The sequence below is a fragment of the Bidens hawaiensis genome, unplaced genomic scaffold, assembly GCF_021521415.1.
Source record: "Bidens hawaiensis isolate Kalapana, Puna unplaced genomic scaffold, B.hawaiensis_p1.1 tig00000904_1, whole genome shotgun sequence".
Taxonomy (NCBI): domain Eukaryota; kingdom Viridiplantae; phylum Streptophyta; class Magnoliopsida; order Asterales; family Asteraceae; genus Bidens; species Bidens hawaiensis.
In genome coordinates this window covers 1,892,565-1,910,794 of record NW_027491052.1, presented here as the reverse complement: position 1 = coordinate 1,910,794, position 18,230 = coordinate 1,892,565, and the positions used below count along the sequence as shown (strand labels likewise).

General features: G+C 34.5%; 2 protein-coding genes across 2 annotated transcripts; one reads left to right on the top strand and one right to left on the bottom strand.

Moving 5' to 3' along the window:
• Positions 1-635: 635 nt before the first annotated feature.
• On the bottom strand, positions 636-4,912 carry LOC143546469 (mitogen-activated protein kinase homolog NTF3-like). Its single transcript, XM_077038139.1, has 3 exons — positions 4,821-4,912; positions 4,100-4,598; positions 636-1,322 (listed from the first exon to the last, which is right to left on the bottom strand). Exons 2-3 carry the CDS (start codon positions 4,520-4,522, stop codon positions 636-638), a joined length of 1,110 nt encoding a protein of 369 aa, XP_076894254.1. The 5' UTR covers positions 4,523-4,598; positions 4,821-4,912.
• A 9,035-nt stretch (positions 4,913-13,947) lies between these two features.
• On the top strand, positions 13,948-15,408 carry LOC143545377 (uncharacterized). The gene has a single exon (XM_077037292.1). The coding sequence runs from the start codon at positions 14,004-14,006 to the stop codon at positions 15,378-15,380; it is 1,377 nt and encodes a 458-aa protein (XP_076893407.1). The 5' UTR covers positions 13,948-14,003; the 3' UTR covers positions 15,381-15,408.
• Positions 15,409-18,230: the final 2,822 nt, after the last annotated feature.

Genomic DNA, 18,230 nt, shown 5'->3' with positions numbered 1-18,230 from the left:
CGTTATAAATCAATTAAATCTCGTAAAACATTTAGACTATAACGGAGAAACATTAATCATCGTTCATTACGCGTTATAACAACATATTATGTGCGTTTCGATCCCGAACCCGCCGGAATTTTTATAAAATCGCAATAATGATTTTTAAACCTTATACGCTTCAATTAATTTTGTGCCCCTGAAAATTAAGTGCCCCGGCCGGTCGCCCGCATTGCCCTACGCCCCGGCCGGCCCTAGATAACGTTCGGGTCTAACACCCCTAGTTGATATTTTACCCACCTAAAGGCTTGGGTTAAAAAAACGAAGACTCACCCAACAACAATACATTCTAAAGCATATTTCAACTTTCAAAAGCATATGCCATACATCCCAACTTCAAAACACACATAACTCAAGATCATTATTGCAATAGCACAAGCATCTAATCATTCTTAAGTGTCCATAACTAGTGTACAAGTACAACAATGACAAAAATCCGGAAACCAAAGCATGCGTATATACAACAACATAACCTTGAGGCGATGACAACCTCGTGGAATCGAATCGTTTATAACCAACAACACATTTATGACGCTTATTTGAACAAAAACAGCATACTCCAAACACAAAAACCCAATAATAATAAGCAGCATTACCTATGAATCAGAACTAGCAGCCACTTCAGGATGATAATGAAGCATCTCTTGCCACATCATTTCCCTTATCACATCTTCCCCTAAATCCTCATCTATATCCATATCCAACGGCATATTAACCGTCGGATCACATCTCGGATCATAAAGTGCTGACATGTATGGATGAGTCAGCGCTTCTGTCACACTGATCCGCTTTGAAGGATCAAAAACCAACATTTTTTGCAATAAATCAACCGCCAACGGGTGCGCGTGCGGATACAAATGAGAAAAAGAAGTCCCGTGAGAAAAAGGCAACGACTTTATAAACCTTCTTGCTTTTGGGTTATCAATAAACTCGATTTCTTCTTCTCTTTGGCTTCCAAGAATGTTGATTATTAATCTTAATTGGTTTAAACATTCGGTACCGGGAAATAACGGTTTTCTGCCAAGAAGTTCAGCAAAGATGCACCCGACAGACCAAACATCGATTGAGGTACCGTAATCATCACAACATAGAAGAAGCTCTGGGGCCCGGTACCAACGGGTGACGACATATTCGGTCATGAATTGGTCTTTACCACTTCGCGTTCGTGCGAGCCCAAAATCGCATATTTTTAGGTCGCAGTTTGCGTTTATGAGTAGGTTTCCGGGTTTCAAGTCTCGGTGGAGGATGTTTGCTGAGTGGAGATACTTGAGTCCTTGCAATAACTAAGAAAAAATATGTGTTATGTTAAGAATTTATGAAACTAATAATTCAATGATCTGTTCGTGAACCATTTGATGCAAAGTTCGTTTATGTTCGTACATATAATAAATGAACGAACATGAACAAAATTTTGTGTTCATTTAGTTATATAATGAACATGAAAGCATGTCTCATTCACTCATTTACGCTCGTTTGTTAAAGTTTGTTAGTTAAGATTCTTAAGTCTAGTTTGAATAACTTTTTAGGCCCAATACATTGTTGTTCACATTGAATTTTAATCAGTTTTACTTCACGTGTATTCATTCATTTACGTTCATGAGCAGTTCATTTATATTTTTAACGAACGAACATAAATGAATAGGAACGCGTCCATTTTCTTAACAAACGAAAGTGAACAAGAAAAGCACATTTGTTTATTGTTCGTGTCCGATCGTTTGTACGGTCAAATTTAAACAAATGAACACGAACAAGCTCCGTTTGTGTTAGTTCGGTTTGTTTATAAACCTAACCCCAATAGAACCTAGTTTTAACCAATAGCGATTCATACAAGCTATATCCCCTAATCGATAATTAGGCCAAAGAAAGAACGTTGTTTTAATTAATTCATTTTCTTTATATCAAAATTTTCACTGTCATTCAAAAATTAAGAGTAAAACAAAATTACCAATTTAACAATTGTTTACTTTCATTTCACATAATGTATCACTTTTTTAGGGAAAATTTCACTCAATAGTGTTCCACTGAATCTAATCATATGCAACTTTTTTATACATACAGATAATAATGGATATGTATGCTAGGAGTGCAACAAGTGTTCGTGCGCCCGTGGGAGATACTGACTTCTTCCCAGCGGAGGTAGGCCTTCATCAGGGGTCAGTATTGAGCCCCTTTCTTTTTGCAGCAGTCTTGGACGAGTTGTCAAAGTCGATTCAGGAGGCAGTCCCATGGTGCATGATGTTCGCAGATGATATTGTGTTAGTTGCTGAGAGAAAACAAGATCTGAACATGAGATTAGAGGAATGGCGACAAACTTTAGAAAGGAAAGGTTTAAAGATCAGTCACTCTAAGACCAAGTATCCACTGTGACTTTGGAGGGGTAAACGACGATGAGGATGCCCAAATCACCATTGGAGGCCAAATAGTTCCGCAGGTAACGAAGTTCAAGTATCTAGGATCGTTTGTCCAGAGCGATGGGGAATTAGATAGTGACGTGGGCCACCGCGTCCAGATAGGATGGTGTAGATAGAGAGCAGCTACAAGCGTTTTGTGCGAGGTTCCCAACTAAACTAAAGGGAAAATTTTATAGGTCGCAGTTAGACCTACAATGTTATACGGAACAGATTGTTGGGCACTTGGGCCATCAAGAAGGTACATGCATGTAAGATGGAGGTAGCAGAGATGAGAATGCTAAGGTGGATGTGTGGGCATACAAGGTTTGACCGAATAAGAAATGATGTTTTCCGAGAGAGATTAGGGGTGGCTAGCATATCAGATAAAATAAGAGAGGGAGATTGAGATGGTTTGGGCATGTGAAGAGAAGACATATGACAGCTCCTGTTAGATCTGTAGAAAACATTACTAAAGAGGGAAAAAGAGGTAGAGGCCGACCCAGATTGAGTTGGGATGAGAGGATCAGGAATGATTTGCTACACATGCACCTCTCCAAGGACATGGTCGAGGATAGGAATTCTTGGAGACGAATGATTAAGGTTAAGGAGTTTTAGAGAGAATAGTTTTTGGTTACACATATCTTAAAGGTTTGTTTTTACCTTATTTTTGTCACGTGTCATTCTGACGATTCCTTTTCTTACCCCCCCCCCCCTTTTAATTCTTCAAGCTTATCTATTTTGTGTGTGTTTTATTTTTATTCTATATCCTTATTTGTACTTATTTATTAATTTTTAATTGATTATTATTATTATTATTATTATTATTATTATTATTATTATTATTATTATATTTTTTATACTTACTAAACTTAATTAAATTTGTTTATGTGTTTATCTAGCTCTAGTGTTAAATAATAAATTATTAATATATATTTTTTAACTATTATTATATAATTTTAATATTCAATACTATTATCACAACCTTTATTTATATATTTTATTACGACTAATGTTTTTATTATTTAATATTAATTTTATTTAATTTTTCTATTTCTCTAATATCTAAAGGTGTTGTGTTGAACTTTGTCTTTTTATATTGTCTAATGCTTATGGGTTTTGGAGCTGAGGGTCTCTCTGGAAGCAGCCTCTCTGTTCTTTGAGATAGAGGTACGGCTAGCGTACATCCCACCCTCCCCAGACCCTACTTATAGCATTGCTATTTGTGGGATCTTACTGGGTATGGTGGTGTTGGTTGGGTTTTTTTTCCCTTAAAATTGAGGCAAATGAAACATATATGAATATTTGTTACTAATAAGTGATAATTTTTGTTAACTTGAAGTAGGAGGTATTTGCAAATAAAAATTCCACTATACAATAACCAAGTTTCATACCTGTTAAATTAAAGTTAAGCTTGGAAAAAAATCACTAAATAGTAACCAAGATTCATATATGTTCCATACTTTCATTTGCCTCACTTAATTTCAATTTCTTTTACCATTCATAAATTACTTTTTGCATAGGACTGGAACAACTAATAAAAGTTGAGCGACTTAAGTGTGACACGTGTCAAACTTGGTAACTATTGAAACCCTTTTTTTTTTCTATCTAAAACTATTTAAAAAATAACAATTCCTCAAACATTTATACATATATCCAACAAATCAGCATACCTGAAATAGAAAATACTGGCAATGATCATTTGTAAGCGCTTGAGATGATTTAATAATCTGATGCAAATCCGTATCCATAAGCTCATAAACCAAATAAACATCCTTAAAACTTCTTCTATTAACCGGGACCATGACATCTTTCAAAGCAATAACATTTTCATGTCTAAGATGTCGAAGAAGCTTAAGTTCGCGCAAAGTCCTTAACGCATCAATCCGATTATCAAACGCGTTATGAATCTTCTTTATCGCAACCTTCTCGTTTGTTTCACGGTTAACAGACGAGCAAACGATACCATACGCGCCTCTACCAATCGGCTTGATCGGCACATACTTAGTGTCGATTTCAAACAACGCCTGCCACATGGAAAAGTAATGTTTTCCTTCTGATCCGACCCCGTTTGGTGGTTCAACCGGTGTTGCCATTTTTATACAAACTCGCAATAAAGTTTAAGATAATATGCAACAGAATCAATCACTCGATAGTCATGTATGATATATCCTACAACAAGATCAAAAATCACCAAACCCATAATTAAAGTCAAAGACTTTCAGATTGTACAAACAAATATTAATCATTTGAAACAGTAATAAATCATATAAAGATACATCAAAAATTGCTAATTTTAGGTGAAAAAAATCCAAGTAAAAAAGCACATAAATAGACACCATCAAATTACTCAAAATAGCAAGAAATAAAATTCAAAACTCAATAACTGCGTACCAAAAAGCCCTCAATTTGATGATTTGATCCTCAGCGGCATTTCGTCGAACACTTGGTAGGCACCGCCAAATTACCGAATTTTTCACAAACCCCACTTCAAATAAACTCAAAATTAACGAACTTTACACAAAACCCACTTCAAATAAACCAGAATAGGAAAACCCAATTGGGTATGAACCCTAATTTAATAAGACAGTGGGAAGAATTGGGAGAATCTTATAGGCAGATGAGATCTGATGTTATAATTTAACGTATTGTCTGTCTATCTTTGGATCTGTGTAGAAAATGTTTAACACGCGCATAATAGAGTGTGATTCGTTATGTTGTCGTGTTCAGACAGGTGATGGGTGAGAGTGAAGAATCCAGCAGTAAAATTATAATAATAATAATAATATAAGTAGTGGGTGAGGTCAAGGAAGGAAGGAAGCAAGCACACCAGACAAAATGTAAACGCAAACCCATCCATTGATATTTTGGACTCGTTTTCTAGAGACCAGATAGATATTTTGACTCATACAAAACACTTGCATATTGGAAACTATGTGACTTGTTTCGTAAATAGTTTGCGCGTTTAAGTTGGGCTGAAATTAGTTTTTTTAATTAAGCAGGTTGTGTTCTGGTTGACATGTTTTACATGTTTAAGTCAATTGTATGATTTGTTTAGATTAGAGATGAAAATGAGTTGGGTTCAACACCCATTACTTATTTTATTATTATTATTTTAAACAACTTTTATTAACAAAAAAATCAACAACCTCTGCTAACAAGCAACTAACATAGACCAGAAACAAAGACAGTAAACAAAATTACAAAACACATTTCTTTCACTTAATCCAATCAATATCCAAGCATTTAGACTTGTTTTTCATCCACGGGTAGCTTAAAACCTTAATGTCACCAAGAATGTTATCTATTTTCAACGGCTTGTTGGCGAAAATGAAATGTTCTGTGCCTTTCAAATACACCAGCACGCGACCATGACAATGGATTGAACTATCTTTCTCTTATGCCCCAAGTCCGGCACCTGTTTATGGATGACAAAGATGTCATAATTGAGAAGGCAGTAATAAGAGAAATGTTACACTATAAACTAATGATTTGGCAAACGACTGACATAATAGAATAAGATGTGAACACATGATTGAAAGAATCACTCGAAGCCATACAACAACACCCATTACTTAATACCCATATGATCTTTAACTTGAACCCCCACTGCTATGCTTGAAAAATTGAATTGAAGTATTAAAGACTAACTAAACTTCTAGCAATTCTATCACTTTAATAATTGTAAGTTTCTAATAACTTCAATAAAATATTTGTTACGTTTTTATTTATATAATATATTAGCATATTCAAGTGAACGGGTCACTTAATTGAATGGATATCACCCAATATGCTTTCCTTCCAAACCTGTAAAAAAATTTCTAAAACTAATCTCATTCATGGTTACATACCCAAAAATCCTTTCTAAAAAATTCGGTTTGGAAGTTTTCTATCAGGTTCAGATTTCTTCATCATTCCTAGCTTTAGATCATGTAATATCCGAGATGTAGCTTCAATAAAGTTATAGGCCTTAGTATATATTAAGGAGACTACTAAGAACTTGAAAGGATATGGATAAAGTTATGGGCTTTAGTAACTTGTCCTTTAAGCTGAAGTAAAGTTATACGGCTTAAGTGTGTATGTAAACGAATAAAGTGATTGTGAAGAATTTGAGTTGGGGACCTGGGGCTAGGGGGATTCCGATTATTGGTTTATTTGTTTAATTGGGTTAAAGGAGTAAAATAACGGTATTTTTTATTTATAAAAGATGCTATTATTTTTGCTTATATTAGTTGTTGTACTTGTAAATGGTATTTTTAATGTGTATTTCTTTTTCAACCAAGTTGATTTGTTATTTGTTATTTGTTATAAGGGTTGTCAGCTTCAACACATTTTTCCATCCCAACTTGTCAACACGAAAGAACTTATTAGAAGGAGACCAGAGACCGGGGTCTCTGGACTACCCTCCGACGCTCAACATTAGTCATTTGTATGAAGAATATAAGTAAAATACACAATAAAGATATGTAAGTGTAGAGAGCATGGAGTGAGATGGTCGTAAGGCCGCTCGGGCTCGCTGTAGACAGCTCGATCACTTCGGTTAAACGCCTCAGTAGCTTGGGAGTTACTTCAGTTCAAGTGTAGAGAGATGGATAGTATTTCTAAAGAGAGTGCGATGTATTATGATAAGAGAGAGAATGGATATGGTTGAGCCCAAGTGCTCTTTATATAGTGGAAGGGCTTTGGTTAAGCTGAGCTAATATGTCAACTCACTCACTTGATCAGGAAGGTCTTATCTTTCTCTTCATAGGGTGCAGGATTGTGTCTTGCCATTTTGGTGAAAGTGTCTTTCACCTTATGTTTGGAGGATACTCGCCCAATAACATGTAATTATTTCATAATTCATACCATAAAGTAGTCAACTTCTAAGAGTTACTACTGTACACGTCACATCAGATGGTGAGAAAGTAATCGACACGGAAATGATCGAGCTCTTGAAGTGCTTGAGCCAAATCATTTACTATTGCTTCAGCTCTAGGGATTGGGCTACCATCGTGATCATTATTTTAAAAGTCCCTAAGATAGTTAAAGTACAATACAAAAATCGCCAGTTTTCATATTATTGTAGTCGAAAACAGAGTAATTTACAAATAATGTATGTCTCACATAAAACAAGAGAGAAACAAAGAAGCAATCTTATTCATTCTTTTCATTTCATTCAAACATTACAATTTATAGACTCATACAATCGTGAACCCTAAAGCACATAAAAATGAGGTTCAACCTTAGATATGTTCATTTTTAACAGTTCCATTCATACTTTTAAATTATACACTATTAACATTATACTAATTCATAATGTTGGTTCACTTCTTCACGGGCGACATTAACTTATACTGCTAGACAATTATGTTACGTCGTTAAAACTTTACTAAGAACACACAATGAGACAAAAGTTAGCTAAGTGAAAAGTGTACATCGTGTATACCCCCCCCCCCCTCTCTCTCTTTTCTCTATGGGTGAATTTCACATATATCTCTCAGTTTGTGAAATCCAATCTTCAATTATGACAACTAGACTTGATTTCTAATGTAGTCGTTTCTAATTCAAACTATGTAGGTTGCATAATCTTCATATATGGTCTTTGAGTCCTACTTGATTTGGTCTACACCGCATACCTCTTGTATGTGTTGGATTGTTGACCTATATATAATACCTAGATTGAGATCAAGCTATATGCAAGTCTAATAAATATCCTAGATAATAATAACATTTGGCCTCCATATTATTGTTATGGAGCAATCCATGTCTCGAATCCCTTTTAGATATCAATTTATCATTTAATAATTGTAATTTTCTTACAATTTCAACATAATATATTTATTATATTTTCAATTATATAGTATATATTAACATATATATCCGGATGAATGGGTTTACATAATTGAGTAGATATATCACCTAATATAGTCCCCTTCAAAACCCGTGAAAATCCTTCAACTACTCTCATACCTAATTACATATCCATAAAAATAGTACTTATCATGTAGCATTTGAGTTACAAGCTTAAATAAAGTTATGGGCTTTCCTATATAGTAAGGGACTGATCTTGAGTTGTGGCCAGGGAGGATTATTGGTATATTCAAATAATTTGTGGGGTGATTATGTTAGGCTCATAGCTATATAATTGGGTAATGGTTATAATTACCTCGCTTTTATTTATATAAGATGTTACTACTTTTGTTTATATCGTCTCACACTTGTAAATGCATGGTATTTTCAATGTGTTTTGTTATTCGCTTTATTTTCCTGTACACCATATCTTACATTACATATTGTATTAAAACTAATTCTTGATGTTGCAATGCTTTGATCGGACCACGTGACGTAACGAGATTATGCTTACTAATTTCTATTTACGATTTATTATTGACACTGACTGAATTTGCGTCAGCTAGTTGCCACATCATGTCGTGTGTGTTAGGCCGGGTAACACATAATAACGGTGACATTAATGTGTTGACCTTTCTATAACCTGAACCCGTTTGCCCTGAAATCATTTAACTTCATGTTGAGTCATGTTATGCTAGTGAGCTATGTTATGAACTCCAACTTCTCTCAATAGATCAGATTACTGCAAGGCTACCGATATATTTCCAACTATTATAAAATAAACACATATCCCATAAACTAAATTATAAGCAGGTAAACAAATGAATTATAATTTGCTATATAACTCATGTTAGAAACATCGTTCTCCGAATTAATAAGGTGAGCATTTTATCTTTTAGACATCGTCTTATTGTTTGACAAAAGAAATACATTTATATAGAGTAATAATGTGAATGGTAGAAGAGGGAATACATTATTTGTGTATAAGGAAGGTTTTAATATTTTTATTTAATTTTAATTTGAAATATTTATGAACTAATGCTTCAAAGATAGAGTGCCACATGGCAAAATATTAGGCTAATTAGGGGTGATGTGCTTCAATCACATTTTTATTTATTATAATAGTAGATATTTCAAGATAGTAGTAGTATAAGCTTACCCTTAACTAGTTTTCCACGGTTTATGTATTACTCTAAATAAAAATGAGTTGTTTTCCAAATCGATCAACCAGGAAGTAAGTCGAGAACAAGGTTAGTAGCATTGTGTGGAATCATCAACCCATCTACCGCGGGTACGGAAAATGACCAACATTCCAACTAATCTAGTTTAAAAAGATTCAAGTAATCTTATCTTATCTTACTCTACTAATAAACAAAAATAATTTTGATAATGTGTCATAACCATATTAAATCCTAATTTCTAATCTCTATTCTCCTTAATCCATGCTATCCATGGGTTACGGGTTGAAATCATTTTGACAATTGAGTTATAAAATAATCATTTTACCATTCTAATATTCCATTTCATTCATACTAGCTTTCAATGGGTAATGATCCAAAACAATTTTTAAATTTGGGTTATAAAAGTCACGAAATTGAAAGTAAAATATTGATTGACAGTCAAACAAGTAGAATATGAAAACAAGCAGAAGAAATAAAGAACAATTTTTTTTTCTAAGGTTGTTTTGTTCATTCAATATCCAGTTTTTTCTCATGAACATTATATGTTGCATTATTCAGGGTAACAACAACATGGTCTAAAATTGTTTATATTGGATGACGATTTGAATATTTGTGATAAAACAGCAAATGTTGTATGTAAAAAGATTTTATCAAATTTATAAATTTAAGATTCCAGACTTCTTATTGTTTCTATAATATATTTCATTTCTTTTTTACTTTTAATTTTGTTCATTTATTTAAAATAACAAACCTTTACATTAATTTTGTTCACTTTTAATTTTGTTCATTTAATTTTGTTCATTTATTTAAAATAACAAACTTTTAATTTAAGATTCGAACTCGTATTCGTTTACACATAACCTGATACGGGAACATTTTCAGATCTTTAAAACAATTCTAAGTAATTAAGATTTACATTTTCATTTTATACCCTTTACATTTTCCATAATGTCCATTTCTTGTTTTAATCATCAAATATTCAACATTTAGCCTTTTTAGGAAGTTCTGGGACCAAAATTGTCAAAAAAATGAAAGTTATCCTCTTCCTTGCCGGAGCGCAGCACGGTGGCACTCCCCTAGGGTGGTCATGCGCCGCTATGAGACACCTACACAGTTTGTTTTTCGTTATTTTCTTCCTAGTTCGTTTTTAGCATCTAAATCGCTTATTTTTGTACAAAATCAAGTAAATTAAGTTCCAAGAAAACTCATATAGCCTAAGTACATGTCCATGTTCATTACCCCTTGTCCAAAAACGAATTTTACTGGTTATTATATTGATTTGATCATTAAAAGCCCATTCGGTTTCTTAAACGAGTGAACTAGCCTTATTTGGTTCGTTTTAGTGTTTCTTATTTAAACAACATATATAAACTCTGCCACAAACTTCCCTAAACCCTAAATTATTATTCCCAGCCAGCGTCACATACTTCGCTCTTTCATTATCTTTTTCGGCTTTGCCTTATTGTTTGAAGATACAAGTTTAATCGGTTGATTTTGCTTATACAATAACCTTTGACTTCACTTTTTGGTTGATCCTTTCACTTTCCGGGTAAGTTGTAAACTGTAAAATCGTCCATACATATTCTTTAGTCAATAACCTTCAATAAATTTCAGTGTCTGAATGGTGTTGACTAGTCAATTTGATTAAAACCTGTTAAAGGGCAAAACAGTCAACAAGTTTGACTATTCATTTTCTCATACTTCTGGTCAGAACCAACGTTCGGTCCAGAAGACTTTTATTCTTGTAATGAAGTTTTAAGGCTACTGACCAAAACCCGACTTACGACTCGCTGTTCGAATTCTGGTAAGTACCGATTCGTTTAAATCTTTAATTTAACATAACCTGAGTTCTAAACATCCGTTTGGAATGATTCCAGCGGAAACAAGTTCGTTTTTACTCATAATTCCTTACCTCAAAGTTTCAGGTTCAGTTGGTTTGTTTCGTTCAACGTGTTAGTAGACGACTCGCTTAATTATTGACTCGTTTATCTTTATATTTATTCACTTGCCTTCGATTAAATGTGAGTTTTATCATTCCCTTATTTTACTAAATCTTCACATGTTTTTAGGTACATATGCGTATTATCCGTGTTTCGTATTATCTATATATCACAAAATAGCAAACGTGTAATTGTGTGTGATCTATCAAATATACTTACTACATGCTTATTTGTTTACTTTATCGTATTCGGAGAGGTCCAACATATTCTCATTCATAGTATGATCATACTATTGACCCACGCCTGATTCGTTTGGCAACGATCTTATTACTTGCTCATGGTTTGATTTATTTACCGCAATTTATTACGTTTTGCTCATTTCTTTTATTTATTATATTAATATTATATCATTGCAAAAACTGGTGATAATCTTACTCGACATGTGTTATTGACAAACTCTATTTTCTATGCATATGCAAGTTGACTTTGAATTGAAGTTTGACGTGAAAAGGACATCTACAAAAGACCATATGGAATTTAATGAAGATTATATTTATCTTGATTGGATTATAAGGAAAATTGGATTTTAATAATCCCAATTTTCTGTTATTGACTGATAATGATCTCAACTTATTTTATTCCCACCAGTGGTCCCAGATTTAAAAAAGTTGGCTCTCAATGGTCCTCTGTTAAAAAAGACCTAACGGCGTTAAGTTTTTTCCAAATTTCAAACTTATTTTTTAGAGATTCTGATAGGAAGGAGGATACGAGTCGATAAATGTAAAACTTAGCACGAAATGATGCTTCAAATGGCTTGATTAGTGCTTCAAATAGGGTGTTTTAACTTCAAATTAATAAAAATTAAGTTGTTTGGAGTATCGTTTCGAGCTAAGTTTTACATCAATCGACTCGTATCCTTCTTCTAACCAAAAGCCCTAAAAATCAGTTTGAAATTCGGAAAAAACTTAACGCCGTTAGGTTTTTTTTAACGAGGAACCATTGAGAGCCAATTTTTTTTTAAATTTGGGACCACTAGTGGGAATAAACTAAGTTGTGATTATTAGGCCATAAACAGAAAGTTGGGATTATTAAAATCCAATTTTCCTTTGTTTTAAATTATTTATTTGTGTTGTGAATATTTGTGCACTGTAATTTGAATGAAATAATTAACTTAACAGATATTGTCATTTTTATTTATGCTAGTACCTTTGAGCTGTGAACAATCGGCTCACGCCCTGACATTTCCACCTTACGTTGGGGTGTGACAACATGCATGCTTATTATTTATATACTTTTATTCGATCGTTCCATATGTGTCTTTGTGGATGTCTTTCATATGCAGATGCATTTTAGGTTATCTACTGTGTGTTTGTAACTTGATTAGGTGATTAGGAACTTGATTTTATTGTTTTAGACTAGATAGCGACAGTCTAGCATCGCTACCCATAAACAAACAGACCTAAGATCCTAAGTCATTTTCATTAAGGTCAAAGTTGATTGTCAAATTTATATGAATTTTGAAAGAAGAGGACTAGTCATAAATTGTGTGTCGTTCCAACACACAAATGGACACATGGTATCCCCAGGTTGGTGTGTGGGGCTTTTCAACACTCCACAGGTAGCTTCACAACACTTTCTACCAAAAACACTTGAAAGACCAAAGACTAAATTAATAACACAAGTGTTTCAGCATTAAAGAAAAATAAGTAAAAAGAATTATTAAGAACATAAATACATCAATTTACTAAACATAAACCATTAACTTACACTAGGTTTCATCTTCACCCAAACCACACAAACAATTTAGCCTATAAAGGCAAACTTTGGGTGAATCAGTTAAGTTAGTTATCTTATCTCTTCTGTAATCAGATTTTGGAATGTTATGGAGCGACACTAGGTATGTGCCATATGGCCATTTATAATTCACGCACATAACATTATTCGTCACATTTATTTTCACCAAAATATATTATTAATTTATTCTTCCCGTCGTTATTTCTTCCGTCAATAAACTGTAAATATTGTAAGATTACTGGCGAGAAGGGTGATGGTGGAAAATTGTAGTTGTTTTATCAGTTATCAACATCAGATTCAAACACAGGTTTCATTTCTATCATACGATTTGATTCGATATATCAGAAAATGAATGGTGTATTGTATTGAAGTAGTAGGTTTTAATTAAATAAACAATTTGTGCCTTACACATACTCGATTAGGTCAATTCGTAACATGTATGGGAATTAGTGATCTGTTCCTGTAATGGTTATGTATTCACCATCTCTAGGGCTGTAAACCAACCGAACCGAACAAGGCCTTGTTTGTTTCGTCAATTATGCTTTTACCAACGGTTCACCAACAGCTAACCGAACTAAGTTTCTTGTTCGTGTTTGTTCAATATACTTGAACAGTTCACCAACACAAATAATGTTTTGCTTTTTGATTTGGCTAACCGAGAATGGTCACGGTCAATGGTTCGGTCACAGTTCACCAACACAAATAAAAACCTTGTTCGTGTTCATTCATTTATCAAACAAACGAACATAAATTTATGTAACTCTATTGCAGGTAGTAAATGCACTCCAACCTCTAGATTAACCAGAAAGCACAAGCTCCACACATTCTCAATGATCCTCTTTGCAAGATCGATTGTTGCAGAACGAATAATTGCTATTTCCCACACCTGCGCTGCATTTAGAACCCTAAAAACCACTGTATCAGACCACTTGGATAATAGAGGGGTAACGAATGATGATTATTTTGCCATGATTCATCATATTTCCAATATTGTTCGTCGTGACATCTACTTAGAAAGAACTCTGAATAAGATGTGCATTTCTCGTATTGTTAACTCAGAGCTCGTTTATCGTGTTCTTCGAAGCTGTAGCAGTTCGGGTATTGAATCGTTTCGTTTCTTCAACTGGGCCCGCACCCAACACCCACGATACGAACCCACAACCGTTGAATTCGAAGAACTTCTTAAAATCTTAGCGAAAATGCGTCATTGGGAAACCATGTGGAAGGTTGCACACCAGATGAAAACCCAAAAACTCCCTATTTCACCATCTGTGGTTTCGTTTATAATCGAACATTATGGTAAAAACGGTCTAATCGATCAAGCGGTTGAGCTTTTCAACAAATGTAGCAACTTCAACTGCACGCAAACGACTGAAATACACAACGCTTTACTATTTGCCCTTTGTGAGGTTAAGAATTTTCAAGGCGCGTATGCGTTAATTAGACGAATGATCCGTAAAAACGTGGCTATTGATAAGAAAACGTACTCGGTTTTAGTCAACGGGTGGTGCTCTGCTGGAAAGATGAAGGAAGCCCAAATGTTCCTAGAAGAAATGAGTCAAAAAGGGTTCAACCCACCGGTTCGCGGTCGAGATCTTTTAATAGAAGGGTTGTTAAGCGCGGGTTATCTCGAATCAGCAAAAGGGTTAGTTAGGAAAATGACAAAAGAGGGATTTATACCCGATGTGAGTACTTTCAACACGTTAGCAGATGCTATTTGTCAATCGGGTGAGATTGATTTTTGTATCAGTTTATATCATGATGTATGTAGATTAGGGTTATGTCCCGATATCGAGACGTATAAAGTCATGATCAGTGCATCTTCAAAAATTGGTAAATTTGATGAGGCGTTTAGTGTTCTTTATAGGTCGATTGAAGAAGGAACTAAACCGTTTCCGAGTTTATATGCACCGATTCTTAAGGGGCTTTTTCGCAATGGAATGTTTGATGAAGCGGTTAGTTTTTTTAGTGATATGAAAGTTAAGGGGCATCAACCAAATAGACCTATTTATAGTATGATTTTGAAGATGTGTACGCGTGGAGGTAGACATGTTGAAGCTGCTAATTATCTGATGGAGATGGTTGAGTTTAAATTGTCACCGATGTCGCGACATTTTGATATGGTGACTGATGGGTTAAAGAACTGTGGGAAGCATGATATGGCTAAGAGGATAGAGCAGTTGGAAATATCTATGAGGGGTATGTGAGATATAGCAAAAGTCACTACCTATACAAGACACACAACAGACCATAATTGGTAATCTTGAGTCAGGTTGAAAACGCTCATTTTAAGCTGGTTGACCCTTAGAAAGTTTTGTACCTTTTTTTTTTTAATGTTTTTCGCATTAATTGATGTGTGTTATGATAGAAAAAACCCTGCTAGTTAGAAAATAGAGGTGGCAAACTGGGAGGGATGGTTACCAGATTTGGGTTTGAAAGGTTTATTTTTAGTCCAGTTTGTGTAAACACTTTTGACCATTTGTATTAATTTTATCCATTTTTCATATATAGTTGATGCATTAGTAATAGCTATCAACAAAGAGTTAATTAACAGTCTAAATCTTGAATAGAACAGTTTATGGTATTGTATGCATTAAAAAGAAGACTTAAAAAGTAATTCTCAACATGTTTGACCCGTTCTCATTCTAGCTTCAGCTTTTGTATTTATCCGGTTCGAGATAAACACAACCTTAATCATCTCAATCATATGCAAAACATACAAGAGATCAAAGTCAGTAACTTGTGTTAGAGGTGGCAATTTGGGTTGAATATCCATTTTTAGCCTGGGTTTGCCGACCCATAAACACATTTTCCTCATGAGAGCCTTTGCATCTAGTTTTCTTTTGTTTTAAATGGTCCTAGTAGTTCTGACCCTGCATTTAAGTTTGGGTAATGTTACAGGTCATATTGGGGTAATGTGTTGTTTTATTAGCAATGGGTCATACCGGGCGTGAATGAACAAGAAGCGGAATAACGAAGACAAGAATGGGCGCTTGTATGATTCTCGATTTTTCTAGCCTACTATCAACAACTGAGTTCACCAATAAGCCTCCACGGCTTGTCTTCTTCGTCGAATCATCTTCAGGAATCAGGTTAGGATTTCTACTCTCTGATGCTTTTATACTTAATCTTGTTTGCCTAGAATTTATGTTTATATTTATGTAATAATGTTTCCCAGTTCTTTGTTATCATTTCTAAGGAATTTTACAAATTTGGGTGTTGATTTTCAGTTCATTCATTTCTATATGCTCGCTGGTAACTTGTTTCGTGCATTAAAAGATTGATCAAGAAATTTGGAGTTGTTGTGTATCTTGGTATACCAGAGCACCTTTGATTTTAAGCATAAAAAACGTGTTGAGCAAAAAATTAATCATGCAAGTATGAATTTTTAAGATGGCAATATTTTTGGATGACTGATCCTAAGCATAAAAAACATGTTATTGAAACTTTGACAGTGTATTTTCTGGTGTAATCTTCACACTGATTATTCACAAAAGATTAAATGAAGAAATTGACTTTTTTTAGTTGAACTGTTAAACCCATTTTGATCAAAAGACCATTTTGAGTTGAACACTGATTTTGTATTTGCTATTTTGAACAAAGCCCATTCTGGCCTGTACCCGCGCATGTCAAAACCCGTTTACACCCAACCAAAATGACCCCATTTTATTAATGACTTGTTATGGCCCGTCACCCTGTCGTACCTGACCCGCCTGTTTTGCTGGGCATAACAACAAATTGTTAGCTAATATTATATGTAATTCGTTAAATGACATGCATGCATTTTTTATCCAGTTCGGCTTACTTGGAGCAAATATTACCATGAATTTGTTATCATAAAATTATTGGTGTCACAAACCTTTTCCTTTCTGGAAGGAAATGATGCAAGCCCACTTGTATCTAACGTTTTAAGTTCAGTTCATGCGAGTCTTGATTTTATGCTGGATCAGTTTGGGCAGTAAGAATGTAGGATCGTGGTGACCTGATCGATTTTAATAACGTAATTGATTTCTTAGAATAATCGCAGTGGAATAGTTGCCAGATCAATTTAAGGTTTACTATTGCATTGAGTTATCACACGAGTTCAATACGAACAGATGAACGTAGGGTTATCTGAATCGTTGCTTAATTTGATAATTAAATGATCGTAGTAACACCACGTTTCGTGTTACAGTTGAAGAATGATTTGATTCCTTAGCTAAACTCTAGCTATGAACACGGTCAACAGAGGTAATTTGTTCTTAAATTACACAGTAGTTACACAGAGTAAGTTTTGATTAGACAAGATCAAATTTGACAGTTGTTTTAAATTATATTCGAGAAACTTGACTTGTATAAAATGACACCTGTGCCCTCTGACGCATCAAAATATTCTCTTGTAGGAATGCATTTTTTGTTATATCAATACTTGGAGGATGGAAATTATAATGTTTTTGCTGTACTTAATTTGTATTCCCACTTTGGAAACAGATGCTATAAATAGGAGAGAACAAATATTAGATATAGTTGCTACAATAAATAAATTTAGTCATCTGATAGTTCTTTCAAAATGGCCCGTTTCAGTGAAGTCAGAGCCTATCTTGGGCAGAACCTATTGATCCAACTTGAATTGATCAATTGTCGAACGACCTATTTCAATCCGAACCTGGTATGGCAGTATGGCACATAACCGAACTTGTTACGACCCATTACCCGACCCTTCGGTTTGCCATGTAATGGACAACGTTTAGGCCACCATGTGACCCGTTAATTCATTAGTGGGTTGCTTTGTTATTTCGTTTGTTTACGTTTTTGGGTGTTTAGTGCGTTCGGTTAGTTTGCGGCCAGTTGTGGTGTTAGTCAAACTGGGCCGTAGGCCAGGGTTTGGGTCGCTAAGATCGGTTTGTTTGGGCCTTTGGCCAACAAACACGATAAGGATGGATGGGATAAGTTTGCTTGATTATAGGGACAATTGTTTAGTATATTTTATCAATATCCTTTGTCACACCCCGACTCATGGCTGGGCGTGTGACTCGTAAGTTGGTACCTGTTTTGTAAATACATCAGAGTTAAAGGTT

Bases quoted from the DNA above. Each gene is read 5' to 3' on its own strand.
- LOC143546469 (XM_077038139.1), bottom strand. From the start codon at position 4,522: ATGGCAACACCGGTTGAACCACCAAACGGGGTCGGATCAGAAGGAAAA. The intron at 1,323-4,099 runs GTATGCTGATTT...ATTTTTTCTTAG, and splicing joins GCCAGTATTTTCTATTTCAG to TTATTGCAAGGACTCAAGTA.
- LOC143545377 (XM_077037292.1), top strand. From the start codon at position 14,004: ATGATCCTCTTTGCAAGATCGATTGTTGCAGAACGAATAATTGCTATT.